This window comes from Panicum virgatum, chromosome 4N (genome assembly GCF_016808335.1).
Source record: "Panicum virgatum strain AP13 chromosome 4N, P.virgatum_v5, whole genome shotgun sequence".
NCBI lineage: Eukaryota > Viridiplantae > Streptophyta > Magnoliopsida > Poales > Poaceae > Panicum > Panicum virgatum.
The window spans coordinates 8,756,771-8,773,635 of NC_053148.1; the positions used below are offsets into that span (position 1 = coordinate 8,756,771).

Here is a 16,865-nt window from a genome sequence, read left to right on the forward strand (position 1 = left end):
AGTTTAACTGATTATGACGAGATAAATCTTTTAAGCCTAATTAATTCATGATTAGACATTAATTACCAAATAACAACGAAATGTGCTACAGTATTCAAATTCAAACTTTTTCACCAACTAAACACACCCTTAGGCAGACCAGAAGTTAATGTGCCTAAGTGCTTGACCTTGTGTGACGGGTACCCACGGGGTAAGTCCAGGGGCGAAGCTACAGCTGAATCGAGAGGGGTGCCATGTCTATGATTCTGCTACCAGCTCTTTAATTTATAAGGTAAAAATTTGATGATTAACCTACGTAGCTCCGCGCCTGGGTAAATCTCGTCTAGCAGATCTGTCGACGCCACTCGAGACACGAACTCCATCTGCGAACCAATCACCAAAGCTGCAATTTTTGCCGTGCTTGCATCGTTCTCCCTCGATCCGTTTAACGTGGCCGTTCTCGGTCCTCCAATCTCGCCACCGTTTGGCGAGACCAGAATCACATCAATGGCTTGCCAAAACCGCACCGGTTACGCCGGCCCGATCCCGAGCATCATCAGCACGGCCACGGGCGTGGAAACGCCCACGAGGCGCCGTCTATATATGGGCTGCCAACTGTCCGGTGGCTCCTGCCCCCCCCCCCCCCCCCCCCCCCCACCATGCTGCCTAAAAGCTGGACACCTGGATGTGTCGGCCACACATGCTCCCCCTGACAGGCAGCGCCCCCAACCAAGCTCTCTTCGCTTTCCGCCCCTGTCCGCTCCCCAGTTCTCGCCACTGCTCCACCTGGCTAATCGGTCGCCGTGCGTCCCCCACCTCGATCTGACCGTTCGACCCCCTCTTCCAAGATCCACGGCGAGCCTCAAGAACAAGATCGACCGAGCACGAGCAGAGAGAGAGATATTTGGTATTTTGATCAAAGGAACAGTTTTAAAAAAACCGATCTTGATTTGGCCACTGGCCAGTAATGTTTGATCGTGTGGGTGGGATCTCGATTTCGCGGGGGTTTTTGTACTTTTGTCTAATCGCCTATACTTCCCGATATACTAAAACCGACGCATCTCATATGGGAATGGGCCATCCGGCCCTGGCCTTGGATCCGGCCCTATGGCCTTGAGGCCAATTTTAGAAATCATGGGTCGACACATTTCTCATAAATGTTATGGCCTTCACTGTGTTCGCTTGGCTTGTCATTAACCAGCCAGCAGTACTCTTCTCTCATACTAAATTAACACCAGCCACCAGCTACCAGTCAGTCAGCAGTACTGTTCTCTCATAACAAATCAGCACCAGCCATTAGCTACAGCCAAGCGAACACAGTGCTTGATGGCTCATTGGGTATTATAGGCTGACAGTATTTTTCTATAATCCTAAACTATGAATACTATGAACACTTTTAGAAAAGATAATATTCAAGATTAACATATATCACAATAATATGTTAATATTGTTAGCAATGCATCAAATTAAACATATTTACTAGTGGTCCATGATTTTAATTTTATCCATTTTCACTTCCAACATATGATATTTCTTACTATATTTTGAAGTATACAGAATCTAACAACTTATGACCAGTTGTATTTATTCAAAAAAAATAAATAAAACTAATAAATTAAATAAAAAATATTAATATTACAAGTGGGTCGACTCATAATACCCATAGGGTAAATAGGTACCGGTCATATTAACCCATTTTAAAATTTAGGATCGGCTCCTATAACCCATTAACCCTATTTTTAAGAGTCGGATCAACTACCCAATGGGTCGACCCGATCCATTTCCATCCATACTCACCAGCCTTTTCACATCCCCACACCACACCGCCACCGCAGAGCTCCAGGCGCACATGCCGTCGCGCGATCTATTACGCTAGTGACGGCGGCCTCGCGGATCGGCCGCCGCCGGATCCCGGATCCGACGGCCAGGGGACGACCTCCGGCCAAGCCAAGACAGCGGGCGGTGCTGGAAAAAACTGCACCATCTACCACTATTCTACACACCACTGCACTATACTGCATCACCACAAATACACGCAGGCAGACGGAACCAAAAGCCCTCCCTCTTTAATTTGCACCCTCCCCAAATCTCCCATCTCCGACCAGACCATTGCCACCCTCTCTCTCTCTCTCTGCTCCCATCTCTTTCTCTCTCTCTCTCTCTCTCTCTCTCTCTCTCTCTCTCTCTCTCTCTCTCTCTCTCCATGAGGATCAGGAGGCGGCCACAACCGGCCCTGCAGCCGGGCTCAGATCCGACCACGTCCACCACCGCGCCGCAGACGCCGCAGTGGAACGCTGCGAGGAGCCGGGGCTGGCTCGGGGCGGCCGGCACCGGCGGCAGCGGCGGCGAGGATCGCGAGGCGAAGCTGCCGCGCGCGGGCGCGGATCTCGGGCACAAATCCGGGGTCGCCAGGCGCCTGGCATTGCCGCAGGTGCGTAGCGTCTCCTCATTGTCTCTGCACCTCCGGCTCCTGCGCAAGTTGCACCCGCGGAGGAGGTGCCCAGATCTAGCTGAATCCCCTGCGTCTTTGTGGCTGCGCAGGACGACGGCAATGTGGCGGAGGATCGCGGCAGGAGCGTGGGTGGCGCGCGGCAGCATGGAGTTGGAGCTGGTGCCGGTGATGGTGGCCACAAGAGGTACGGATTAAACAGCTGCAAAAGAAAGATGTAACTGCCACTAGCAACTTTGCAATTTCGACTGCACAATAGATACATGTATGCTATCTACCACCAAAAACTAAAAGAAAACGGAAAGCATTCTGGGTTCTTTTCCTTTCGATCTTCTCTGCTCTAGTGTTCTACTACTGCTTCATAGTGGGCGATGCGATTGTGCAATGCCAGCTAGCTTGACCCATGAGGGAGGCCACGAGGGACACCTGACACCGTGACACGGATCCAATTATTTTAGCGCACCCTGTAGGCACGTCCTCCCATCCATGATCCGTCCACGGCGCCACGCATGATTCTGTTCCCGGCGCCCATGCGCACGTCTTGGTGGCTTGCTTGCAGCTTGCTTGCCTTGCGCTGCCACTTCGGAGTGCTACTTGTCGTCGATCACCAGCCTAGCGGCTTGGTTGTATCCGCGCGGGGTCGCGCTTGGCCCCTGGCGGCTCGGTGTGCACGTCCAGAGCCGATGCACATTGCACACTGCGTTGCTGCCTAGGCAAAATAACCTGTTTGTTTGGTTATTTTTTCAAGTTTTTTGCTTTTAAAATTCTCTCGTGCTGAAATGTTTGTACGACTGGTGTGTTCTGCACTTGCAGATTCGGTGCGGTGAGTAATGGCCATCGCAGCACGGACCAGAAGGACGGGGTGGCGTGCGTCGGCGGAAAGGCCGAGCCGGTGGCGGCGGCGGAGGTGGAGGAACGCGTGGCGATGAGCAACGGCGGGTTGCAACTTGCGTTAGTGCCGGTGCCGGCGGCGACGGCGAAGGTGGAGGAACGCGCGGCGAGCAACGGAGGGTTGCAGCTTGCGTTGGTGCCGGTGCCGGCGGCGGCCGTGTCCGGCAGGAGCGGCGGCGGGGCGAAGAAGCGGCGCGGGTCGGCGGTGCTGCTGGAGGGTTCGCGGTGCAGTCGCGTGAACGGGCGCGGGTGGCGGTGCAGCCAGCCGACGCTGGTGGGGTACTCGCTCTGCGAGCACCACCTCGGCAAGGGCCGGATGCGGAGCGCGGCGGCGGCCGCGGCGCGGGGCCGGCTCGGGCGCACCGAGCACGGGGCGGCCAGGACGACGGCCCCCGCCGCGGTGGTGGACGCGGCCTCCACGGTCACGATCGCCGCCGCGCCGCCGCCCAGGGCCGATGCGCCGCCGAGCCTGCCGGCGCTGCCGCCCTGCTAGGTAGGGATCGAACCGCGGGATTCTTTCGTTTTGGTGGCGCATTTCGCTGGTCGGCGACGCGAAGATTAAATCCTCGATGCGATTTTTTGGTGGGACTTTGAATGTCGGCGTTGGCGTGGAGCAGGAGCAGGTGCCGGCACAGTGAGGCCACCCGGCCGGCGTTCGTGGCCGGTCTCCGCCGTGCCGCGCGGCTAGAATTATTGCAATCATGCAAGTTTCCTGCGACTGTGTGATCGGTGCAACTTTGGGGACCGGTTGTGAGGGCTGGGCTGTTCTTGGCCGTGGAAGTGCAAGAAAGTGACGAGTGACGAAATGGAGAGCTGGAAGTTGCGGATCAAAATCAACCAATAATGCTACGGATACGTACACCTTGTTTCCCTTTCTGAAATTCACTTTGGTAGCCATGGTACATTGTCAGAAGCTGCAGGGTAGTAGTGCAACGTACTACACCGCTCTCTGAGAGCAAGACTTATGGTTGCGGCGGCAGCGGGCGAAATGGAAGCTGGCGTGGCCCGTAGTTAATGCTGCAGCGGCAGCCGCGGCAAGTGGTGCATGGCCAGCAGCCAATAAATGGCGAGCGCGTGACCAGTGTAGCCAATAGGAGATCGTTGCGCCCGTTCCTAGCCGGCGTACCGCGAAACGCCCGTTTCTGTCTCTCTCATGATTTCTCTCTCTCCCACGTCGGATTCAGCCGGCTCCATGTCATTCATAATACTTGCTCTGAAGCAGCCCGGGCCGGAGGGGAGCCAGCCACAGGCAGGCAGCAAAGCACGACTTTATTCTGACGCTCCCTGCGTGCGCTACCACGGAGCGCGCGCATGCGACAAGCCTAGGCGGCGGCACCGTGATGACTGGCGCCACCACAGAACGTGCTGCGCCGCACCAGCACCAGCTCGCCATGCACGCCGGCGGCGGGCTGATCCATCGGCTCGCGTTCCGCGTTCGTAGTCGTAGCGGTTCGGTTGCCAGACACTACCTCCTCCTCGGACTCTTCGTGCGCGCAGGCCGAGCCGGGCCGGGCCGTGCCGGCGTTCGGCTTCGACGCCGTGCGCGGAATTTTTTAAAATTTTAAATTATTTATTTTATTGATTTTTTGAAAATATATGTTTTTTTTTCAGATCTGTCCTCCTGCCACCAGTTCAACCGGCGGAATGAAGGTATCGCCGGATGAACTGGTGGCACGAGCACTATAGCAAACATACCGCCGGTTCATCTGGCGAAAGAGTGCTGTAGCGGTTTTCACTGGCACTGTAGCGACCTACCGCCAAATCAACCGGAGGAATGTAGCAATTTCCTGTAGCACATTTTCAAAAAAATATAACAAATTCATATGGATTCGGATGGAAATAAAATTTATACGAAAATTATAGACCTCAACAAGATCTACAACTTTGTAATTCAAACTTTTTCATTTGAAATTATCTTAGTGTTCAAATAATCGACACAACATTCCGCCGGTTGAACTGGCGGCAGGAGGCCAGATCTGAAAAAAAAATTAAATATATATTTTTGAAAAATACAAAAAATATAAAAATTGAAAAAACTCCAGTGCGCGCCCGCCTTGGGCCAGAAATTTAGCCTGGAGTCTTGCTTGGGCCGAGCGTCGCGTGGTCGGTTTGGCTAGCGGGCCGTTAGTTGGGCACGAGATTCGGCCCGGCACGGATGCAGCCTGGTCGAAGAGGGCCGGCCGATCGGCGGCGGACTTGGAAAGTTGTCGGTGTGGTGGACGCAAATACACTCACTCAGGGTCGCGCGCGCGGCCCACTCACTTCTGTGCCGCTTTTGGATGGACTTCGCGGCCCACTGGTGAGTTAAAGGTTCAGTTTTTTTTATGTTTTTCGTTTTCCAATCAAATAATTTGTTCCAGTTGACTATTTTTTATTTTTAAAGATAAGATCGGATGCAACCATAGTTATTAGGATCGGAAAGGTAATCGAACCGGCGAGGGTGTCGGTTCAATCGTTCACAGGTTCAACAGTTACAAACCGTTTGAACTGCCATTTCAAAAATATTAGACCGTTGAACTAAACCGGTCATGGATATAAATATAATAATTATCAGTACATACTTGATCATAAGTAAAATATGCTCATAAATAGCAAGTTATAGGTGTTGAACTTGGGATGCTGTCAATTGTTTTTGGAATTCCGGAAGAATCCATTGTGCGAAGATAAACTCATAATAAACAACACAGCATAGTATATCCATTTAATATCCTACTCATTAGCCTACTGAGTTGCATGCAGGTTTAATGTTCTGACTAAATCTGCGAAGTCTCTAACTCAAGTCCTAACACACATTATACAAATTGAATCAATAAGGTATTGAATCTGGAACTCTGGAAACTAACCGTTGGCTATGTTGTGCTGGCTTTGCTTTCTTGCTTGTGGAGCGGCCCTCTTCCGGCCGCCGGGCGCGCACCGCCGCATGGCACGGACGAGGAGTCACGGAGGTGGAGCCATGGCGGGCTGGATCATGGAGCAAGCGTCGTGCTGGCCCCGGCCACCGGCCGCCGAATCACGCAGACACGCAACCACCAAGGGGACAGGGCGACACCTACAAGAGGAAGCAGTGGATGAGGGGGAGAGCCACCTCTGACGAAGAACAGGCAGGGCGCCAGGGCCGCACGGGATCGACGTCTCGACGGCTGTCGTCGGCCGTCGCCCTTGTCACCACCAGCAAGCCAGATGCGCCGCCGGCCACCGCCCTTTTTTTCAGATGCGCCACCGCCTACCAGTACCGGGCGCCAAATGCAAAGATTTCCCTCCCATATGTTGAGAAGAACTCAGTCTTTCCTGTTATACCCCTAATTAGATAAGGCTATGCTCAATCGACAGAGGGGTAAAATAGGGAAAATACGAAACCAGTCCAGTTTGAATGGAACCGGCCGTTTCACCAATTCTATAAAAAACCAGCCGATTCATCCAGTTTTTACCGGTTCGATTGCACGAATGGTCTTTTAAGTGAACCGGGCCAGTGTAGTGTCTGGTTTGCTGTTTTTTCAATCCGACCGGCGGTCCGATCCAGTCCTAATAACTAAGGATGCAATTGAACAAATATTAATTTTCATTCCAATGGGATTATTTCCCAACGGAACAATTTTAGGGAAAGCTGTGGGTCGACAGGCCAAAAAGGATTCATAACCCAGCTTCCCCGTCGCTTTTGTGAATCTGCTCGGGGTCTCACGTGTGGGAGCGATTATCCATCACTTCAGGTGCCTGAATGTGGTGCCTTAATGCCCTACGGGCGCAGATATAGTTTTGGACTATAAATTAGGCCCATTAGCGGAATGTTGCTAGCTAAGTTGGAGAGAATCCATGCATGCATGTAGATGTAGATAAGATTGCTGACATTGAAATAAATTTTTTGAAAATATGGATTTGAGAATCTACTACGCACATGCAAGCAATTTTAAAAATAAAAAATTATAACTATTAAACCGAGCATCCTGATAAAAAAGGATTGTACCATTATTTTTTATGACAAGAAACAAGATCACATTTACTTATATTTGAATGTTATTTTTTAAAAATATATTTTTAATATTAAATAATTAGTTCAGCTACTGGAAATAAATAATTTAATAACATGAACAAATAATTTTTTTAACGAAAAAATTAGACATAACGAACAAATAATAATGTACAACAAACAAAATATTTAATACCAAGAACATTTAATTATATAGAAATAATAGTAAAATATCGCGAACAAATGAGTCAATTGGCGAAACAATTTAATCTACCAAGCGAACAAATAAATTTTACACCTAGAACAATTATTATGAACACAGAATAAAATATTATTATCTATAAAAAATTAGTGGATAGATTGAATAACAAAAGAATATAAAAAATATAAAAAAGAGGATAGGTATATAAAGAATAGGTAAAAAAAGCGGAATAAAAAAAGAATAAAATAAAACATTAGATAAGAAATAATTAGAAATGATATTAGCAAATTCAATTATTAATACAATTAAAAGAAAGAAAGAAAATGGAGAATGGAAATAAGAGTAGATGAGAAGAGGAAGATAGATTATATACTAGTGAAGAAATATTTACTGGAGCATTAGAAATGAGAAGAAAAAACATAGGAAGAAAATTAATAAACAACAATAAAATAAAAGGAAGATAAGTTCGAATCATTAGTCTATAGTGCGAAAAAATAGTTTGAATCGTGAGTCTACAAGGTTAAAAAATAATGAGTAAATTTCACCGGCGGTCCTCGAACTTGTTCCGCGTTCTCATCTCGGTCCCGGTACTTGCAAAATGCGCATTCAGCACCCTAAACTTGCTCTATTGTATCACTGCCGGTCCAAACGGCCTCCCCGAGCCGAGCACCTCTCTCGCTCATACCCTCCCTTCCGCCGCCGGCCATCCTCGATCCACGCGCCCATAAAGCTCGTGCCCCTGTCTCCTCGGGTCCCTGCTGCCGCTCGTCCGCATGCTTACGCTCTGCTGCCGCCTGCTCCTTTTTGCGCAGTGCCTGTGGTGGAACCACCCAAAACCACTGGGCCTGGGTGCACTGATCTTTGTTGCTAAGCAACTCTGACCCAATTTGGCACTCACCGGTAGTTCCTCGAGTGAAGCCTCGATAAAAGCCACGCTATTCCAGGATCAGCAGACAACACTCACACGAAGGTGAGCCCAGAGATTACAACACAAACCATTTCATACATCTCAGAGTGATTGCAGCGGAAAGAAAATTTATTACAAACCAAGTTCAGAGTAACAAAGTACCACGGAGTTCCAACTACTCAATTATTTAAGTCTCATGTTCAACGGAAGCAGCAAAGATAACTAGCGAGATAACGTGACGCATCGATAAAGCCCGTATGGATGCGTCACTCAGCGGGAGGGTGGTCAGCACCAGCTGAAGGGCCATCCCACTCAACAGACCAACCCGGAGGCAGAGTACAAGGCCAAGTAAGACTCGCAAACAGATCTTCAAAGTTAGTACCTGAAAAACAGTGCCACAAGCAAGGCTGAGTATACTAATACTCAGCAAGACTGACCCGTCTCCGGATATAACATAGTCCGATAACTAGACATGCAAGGCTTTTTGGTTGGTAGGGTTTGTTTGCCAAAAATGCCGCTAAGTGTTGATCCTTACTTTCAGGTTTTACTTAGCCAGATTCTAGTGGAATTAACCATTCTAAATTTGCAACTAACTCTACTCAAACATGGTAGAGCAATCATTTAATCAACCAGCAGTATTATCATCATCATATTCCACTTGTTACTCTATGTGACCGAAATCATTAAGCAATCTCATGCCGTGAGAGGCGGACGATTCCGAATCGAATTTCAACCTGGCCAGGGGAACCTAGACCACACGCATGGGGATCGACTTCGCTCCCGCCCACGCTACTTTTCCCCTTTCTTTCCAGTCCGTGGATCCGGAACACCCTCCCCGACTACAGAGTCCGACCACTCTGCACCCGTACGTCGCGACAAAAATATAAATCCTACTTCTACCAGGAGGGTGCGAGATCGTTCCACTCGCCGGTCCAATCAGGTACTTCAGCTTACCGATTACCATATTTCTCGGTATGTGGCTAGTACTTTCAAACGCTTAACGAAATGAGCCACACACCGCGACCTTAGCCATTTTTGACTACACCAGCGGGGTATCACAACTACACAACCCCGCCCGTTGTCCTTACATTTCAACAGGAATTAAAGTCAGTACAATTCCTATTTGCTCGCGAGAGGCAGGAAACCACTCGACTTCTACCGTACCTATTTAGCATGGCAACTAGTCGATACAAAGATCCGGTATCAAACATAGGTTCCTATGGATCATGCATCTAAGGTTTTCGATCAACGCCTAGAAAACTTAAATGCAGAAAACCAACTATTACCATACATTAATAAATAGATAGCTGAAAGATAATTCGGAAAAATAATGGGATTATGCTCCGGGGCTTGCCTTCTTGGGCACTGTCAGGCAGAAAAGCTTCTGGGGCTTGGCCCAGGTCTTGAGACAAGTTAGTACAGTTCAAGGAGACCTCCTGATCCGCACGAGAGTCCGCGGGCACCAGTTCGTAGTCACCGTCCGCAAGATTAACCGTTTCTATATGCCATGCAAGATTATGAGTTATTCATGGATAACAATTTCTTTCCTTCACGATAAAGTTGTAGTCCAACAAAAGTTACTTAAGTGATGATTTCAACAGTTTATTTCATGGGCAGTCATTTATAGAGTAGTAAACCTAACTACGTTTCTTCATGAATGAGTGGGGGGTTTTAGTTTCCATTTTTCAATTTCAACATATAGCATGCTTCCCTTATTTCTTATCAACACAACTACTAAAGAGCTAGTGATGAAACACTAAAGTAACCCAGATTCAAAATAAGTACTTATGGTATAGATTTCAGCATTTAACCATAAAGCAAAAACTATAACTATTCATGCAAGTAGATCACTCTAGTTACTTCATCTTTTTGTACAGAACGTTTAATATGGGTTATGGTGCTACAAATTTTACGAGAGCAACTTCACAGCATCTACTCAGCACTGAAATTTTTCCAGATTTTATTCACTTATGTAACTGAGGTAATAAAAAGAATAAAAACAGCAAGCTTGTAACTAAGATTAATTCTACAGAGAGTTTTACTAGGGATATGGCTCTCAAATTTTTACCAGAGACTAGACATGAGTTAAACATACTCCAGAAAATTTTTCAAGATTTAACTCACTATGATAAATTAGTTATTCAGTGAACTTAGCATGAGTTTGCATAAATTTCTCAAGGTGCATTTAACCAGTATTGCTTATGAACTTTTTATTACAGGTAGAGCATACTCTAGACAAGATCGTGCCCAAAAATAATGATCAAAAACATTGTAGATTACTCAGAACAAAAAATAGTAAATCTAGCCCTAAGATGCTAAGCATGATTATTCAACAAAGCAAAACTCAGTAACTGCAGCTCAAAATTTTTAGACAGAAACACAGAGCTAAAAAGAGACTCCAGAAATAAATATAGATTTTTCTGAGTATAAGAACTATATATGAGGAATTAAGTTGATTAAACCAGCATAAATCATGGTATATAGCACATGAACTCTAATAAATTTGAAATTTAGAGATTAGCAGTGATTCAGTGGCACAAGTCTGTAGTAAAAATTTTCAGAGCAAGTTCATGTGTATATTTTCCTGAATTAAATCGAAAAAGCTAACAACAGATTAGAGAATCTTGATTGTTCCCATATGATACTGCTTTGGTTGGGTGCCATCTTTTTACTGTGATCTTAAAATTCCCTTAATGACAACATATCCAAAAATCAAGGTCATTTGATGGGTAGAACTTCATGAACATGCATAAGGTGGTTTTCTTATTCTTTTCCCTAGATTAAATTCGGTTGAGTTTCTGCAAATGTGAATGTTACAAAATTTGTAGATCTTGTTACAAGGAATCCAGATCAGTTGAGTTTGCATTTTTCTGATTTTTCTGTGATTTGTTTCGCATTTTAGGAGTTCACTGGTATACACTGAAAAACTTGCAGAAACACCCTTAAACGAAAAAAACAAATTACAACCGGGTCCTTCGCCGGCCTTCTCCGCCGTGGCATCTTGCCGGTGGTGTTCTGCGGTGCAGGGCTTACCGGGGCTGCCACGGGGAGGCGCGTGGGAGAGAAAGGATCGAGGAACACCTACCCTGGTCGACGTTCGAGGGTTTGGTGCACGGGTTTGAGCTCGTCGGCGTTGATGGCGGGTCGGTTGTTCGGTTCGCCGGCGCTGGAGGTGAAGGAGGGCTCGGGGTAGGGGAACAAGGCGCGCACGAGCACCGCGTGAGCTCGTGGATGCTTCTGGGGTAGCTGTCGGGCTCGGTCTCCTTCGGAGCTAGCCAGTCCGCGGTGAGCCCGAGCTCGCCGGCGGCGGCGCAAGAGGGGAACGGCGTCGGGAGGGGGTTTGGGTTCGATTCCGCGCGCGTGGAGCGTAACTAGGAGGTGGAGAAGCTTCTGCGGTGGTCGGAGGGGGCAATGTGGGGCTGGGCTAGCCGGTCCGCGAGAGCTGGATCTCGGCGGCCATGGCGGAGCGGCGGGAGGAAGAAGAAGGAGGAGAAGGGGCGCGACTGTGGAGCTCTGGGGGTTTTTATAGGCCAAAGAGCTCCTGTGTGAGGAATGTAGTGACTGGGGGCGGTTGATTTGGTCCTGGGCGGCTCGACGGCGAGCGGGCGGAGGAGGCAGCGGCGCTGCGCCGGCCGGGGTGTCGTGGCGGCTCGGGAGCGGCCTGGGACGCGTGTGCGCGCGAGGAGGTGCCAAGGGGCGGGCCAGGTGGCGTGGAGAGGTTTCCCCGGGTCCATTTGGCCGCGGGCGCGCGGTGGACGAAGTCCACCGGCGGCGTACGGCGGGCGGCGGGCGAAACAGAGCCAGCCGGGAGAGAGAGATGGAGATGGGGGCTCTTTTGCGATTTCTGAAATTTCCAGGGACCTCCCGGTAAACTAAAATTATCTCCTATTTGGAGGGCTCAAATGGAAAAGTGTTGAATACCACTTTTGCATAACTTTTCAAGATATACAACTTTTGTGTTATGCAAATTTTCATTTGAAACTCACATTTTGAACTATTGGTACATTTGCATATTTGCACAAAAGGACTTTAGTTTTATTCAGTTTTTGAATTGATTTTGGCTGAAGTTCAATTGAGCACATGTCAATTGAAACACCTCCCATGAGCCAACTAAAATTTTGTGCATATTTTTGAATTAACTTTTGAATAGCTTTTCACCCTTTTTCTTTCTCCTTTCATTTCTTATGCAATAGTTGGTCTTTTATTTGAACCCTTCTCTTGAATTATTTTCCCAAATTTTTCTTTTAACTTTAACTAAGGTGTATTGATTGGATTTAAAAGTATTGACACCTAAGGTGTCACAGTGCCGCCGCCGCAAAAGCCCACCGGAGCTGCAAGGAGCCCGCCGCCGTCGTTTCCTCCTCGACGGCTCAATCCACCACCACCACGAGATTCCCCACGTCGAGGTGAACTGATTCCACCGCTCCTCGTCACTCGTCGGCCACCGAAGTACTGCCGCCTCACTTGGAATCGAGACGCCAGCACGCCGCCGCCACTGGTCCCGCTCTTCAGCTGAATTCCGGCCACCTCCGCACCACATCCTCACCAAGTTGTCAGCCATGGTGGGGTTGTTCTCCTCGGAGTTGAGGTACCCGTAGATGATGGGCTGCCTGCTCCCGTGCGGCTTCCTTTGCTGTCCTTGCGTGCTCTGGGCGTCCTCGGCGGCACGGACCCCGCATGGTGCGACCCTCGCTGGGGCTACGCCTACGGCTATGGCTACGGCGTCAGGTCGGCGGCGCAGGTGCCGTCGGTGAGGCGGCAACCGCAGCATCAGCTGCGACAGGACGCGGCGGCCGGCTGCGAGGCCTGCGATGACCGGCCGCAGCATCAGATGGTGTTGCTGCAGGAGCTCAAGAAACAGCTGCGGGCAACGATGACTACGCTGAGGCAGAGGCGGAGGGGAGCGCGTGCGGCTCCTTGGTCACAACCTCAGCGTGGGGAAACACGATGCAGGAGCTCAAATCCATCACCGCTGCATTGCTGCCGTCTCTTCCCATGGCGAGCGCGACGAGCAACAACAACTCCGTGCCCATATCAAGGTCGCCGGCGAACTCTGTCTCGTCGTCCACAGCACCCGCCATAGCCGGCGGCGACCGCGCTACGGCCGCTGCTTACCTCGCGGTCATGAAGATGGCCGCGAACCCGCCCGGCGACGCGGAGCAGAGGCTGGTGGCCGCTGCGCACTGCTCCTGCCATGCTTGCGCGTTGTGGCCGATTTGAGGCCGCCAGCACCTTCTCCCCGAGCCCGAGTGCGGAGTCATCGTCCGGGAGCACGAGGACGGCATAGTGGGAAGAGGCGTCGGAGACGAGGACGGCAGCGCGCGAGGAGACGAAGCGGGCTAGGCGCCGCGGGGCATGGCGAGACCACCAGCATCGCGCTGCAGCTGGCACTCCCGGAGTTCGTGCAGGAGGCGCAGGAACGCGGTGACGCGAAGTCGGCGAGGAAGTCCCTCCACTTGAGCTGCTGCCAGTGGTTCGCAGCCGGCGACGCGGGTGCGCAAGTGTCCGCGTCCACGCGCGCGATGACGGCCTACTGCTGCTGCAGGGGCGGCTGCTGCAGAATGCTGGCGGCCACCGTGAATTAGCGAGCGGACACGCACAGGGGCCGTTTGGACCGGCAGTGATACAATAAAGCAAGTTTAGGGTGTTGAATGTGCGTTTTGGAAGTATCGGGACCGGGATGAGAACGTGGAACAAGTTCGAGGACCGCCGGTGAAATTTACTCAAAAATAATTACCATAAACCTATAACGGCAAAAAAAAATTAGAATACACAAAGTACGAGCCATTCTTCTTATGAATAAGTAGTTCACATGGAAACAAATACAATGATACAAACTACAAAAAAGAAGTGAAACTAATTAAAAGGGAAAAAAGAAAATGAAGTTAATAATGCAAAAGGAAAAATAAGTAAAATGGAGAAGGAAAAACTTTCCGTATATGCGGGCTAATAGAAAAACAAAAAATAGGAAAAAAAGCAAAGGAAGGGAATAAAAATGAACAAAGAAAAGAATGGAGAACAAACAACCATTAAGTTCCAAGTTGAACTGCAAAGCTGCATGCGTCACATGCGTCAACCAAGAAATCAATGCGCCTGCTAGCTGCATTGCGTGCGTGCATGCAATAAAGTATAACCTCTAATACCCTCAATATTTTGGCCAAACAGCCAAGATCTACTCCCTCCATTTTTATTTACATGTCATATTAGGTTTGTCTTAAGTCAAACTTAGCTAACTCTACCAAATCTATAGAAAAATATAGCAAGAACTATACTATCCAATATATGCACTAGCAACATATACTTCATGATGGATTCAATGAAACAAATTTGGTATTCTAATGTTATTATTTCTTTCTATAAGTTTAGTCAAAGTTTGCCAAGTTTAACTTAAGACAAACCTAATGCAATATATAAATAAAAATACAGGGAGTATAGCCTCTGAAATCCCATAAGGCACCCAAGGGGTGTGTCACACACTAAAATTTTTGAATTTTAGGATGTGATTATAAGGAAAACTAAAGCAATAATTTTCTCATAATTTTAAGTTTTTTTCCCAACATTTATTCTCTTTACAGAAAATTTAGTATAGGAAAAATAATATAATTAGTTCCTTTTTAAAAATTTAATAAGGTTGTTTTTTTGTATTGCATTCATACTGCTTTGCATTGTTTTATTGAATGAGTTCAGTTGAATTTAAATTCACCAAATGTAAATTCAAATGAATGTGCTTCAATCCTTTAAATTCAAATGAATGTGCTTCAATTTAGAAATTAGTCTCAGTACATTCAGTTTAGATAAACTCAATTTAGAAATTAGTCTCAGTACATTCACTTTAAATATACTCAATTTAGAAATTAGTCTCGGTACATTTTAGTGCATCTCTATATGAACGATGCAGCATTCAGTGCATTCAGTTGCAGAAACACTGGTTGCCAAACTAAACATAAAATTGCAGTATTCAGTTTCAGAAAGTTATAGAAGAAAAAACATTTCAGTGCATCTCTTTATGAACCATGTAGCATTCAGTGCATTCAGTTGCAAAAACACTGCTTGTCAAACTAAACAAAAATTGACAGAATTCACACTACAATTTGGAGGTCGGAACAAAAGTTCTCACAACAAAGTACTAAGAAGCCTTACCATACGGTCGGATCGGCATGAATCTAGATGACTGGCCATGGTTGACGACATCAAGGTTGGTCTGCCGGAGAAGTTCATGCCGCCATTGTACCTTGAGGCGAAGCACCTATTGATCTTGGGGCGGTGACAAAGCTTTGCACAGGAGTGGATGTTGGGCTAGCAGCGAGGCTCCCGGCGGCGCCAAAGCTTCACCCAGGGGTGATCTTGGGCCAGGAGGGAGTGTCCTTCGGGCGGATCCTCCTCCAATTGCTGCTGCATCGCCGTCGCATTCTTCCTCCCCGCGCCGCCATCTTCGCTAACTTCTCGCCCCACGCCATCGTCGTCGTCGTCGAGCTCTCGAGCTTCATAGCAGCCCACGCCTGTGCAGCTATGTCCCTCCGCTCGCGCTCCGCGGTAGCAGCAAGGAGCTCACGAGCCGAAGCCGCGGATTCCTTCTCCGACGCCATAGGGAGCCCACCGATTCTGCCGCAGTTGGAGATAGGTGCTCGTGGGTGGGGATTTGAGGGGGCATGTGGATTCAGGGGGGAAAAGAACGTCTCGCCGAAAAACTTGCCCAGGAGCACTGGATCCATTATGCCATCACCGGCTCGCCACTGCCCGGTACAACGGCCAACGACTCGTGATCGTCTACAAGCGCTCGGAGCATGAGCCTGTGCCGTCGTCTCGCGAGAAATTGGAATAAACCGGACATAGACAATGCATTAATCACCATTATACATGCGCTTAGCCTTTACTCGTCCCCGACGCGGGCGAGCAATTTGTTTACTCCAAACCGCATGTGCTCGCGGGTAACGGTCCCGAGGGGCCTTCTCGGGCGTCGAAACGCACAGCTTTTTAGCTGGTCGCGCGCGTGCGTGGCTGTTGAGATCTATGTCGTCGTCTGGTCTGACGATGGCGCATCATCATTGGACATTGGTGGCTTGTTTGTTTGGTTTTGTAAGAATCCTAGCGCGTACGTTTCTCAGAAAGAAAAATTCGCATACATGAAATACTAAATGAAATCTATTTGAAATTTTTTTAAAAATGGCATAACTTTTCGCGACGAATCTAATGATAGTAATTAATCGATGATTTGCTACAATAATGCTACAGTAACCATCCTTTAATCGCGCGGCCAAAAGACTTATTAGATTCTTCAGAGTCACTAGCGTTGGATTCTGAAGTTGGTTTTGTAAATTGTCTTTATTTGACACCGTAATTAGCGGTCAAATTAATACGGGGCAAAACCAAACAAGACCATACAACCCGGTACTCTTCCCCATGCTAACGTGACGCAGTGATAATTGATTCTCGTGGCTCACGCTAACCCCACACCATGCTTGCCATCAGAGCT

At 48.4% G+C, this 16,865-nt stretch overlaps 1 protein-coding gene and 1 long non-coding RNA gene across 2 annotated transcripts; one reads left to right on the forward strand and one right to left on the reverse strand.

Moving 5' to 3' along the window:
* The first annotated feature begins 1,982 nt into the window (after nt 1–1,982).
* Nucleotides 1,983–4,271, forward strand: LOC120670478 (growth-regulating factor 10-like). Its single transcript, XM_039950577.1, has 3 exons — nt 1,983–2,410; nt 2,521–2,615; nt 3,242–4,271. Exons 1-3 carry the CDS (start codon nt 2,183–2,185, stop codon nt 3,810–3,812), a joined length of 894 nt encoding a protein of 297 aa, XP_039806511.1. The 5' UTR covers nt 1,983–2,182; the 3' UTR covers nt 3,813–4,271.
* A 1,742-nt stretch (nt 4,272–6,013) lies between these two features.
* Nucleotides 6,014–6,648, reverse strand: LOC120670699. The gene is made up of 2 exons (XR_005673299.1): nt 6,441–6,648; nt 6,014–6,368 (listed from the first exon to the last, which is right to left on the reverse strand). It is a non-coding gene; the product is annotated as an uncharacterized LOC120670699 (long non-coding RNA).
* Nucleotides 6,649–16,865: the final 10,217 nt, after the last annotated feature.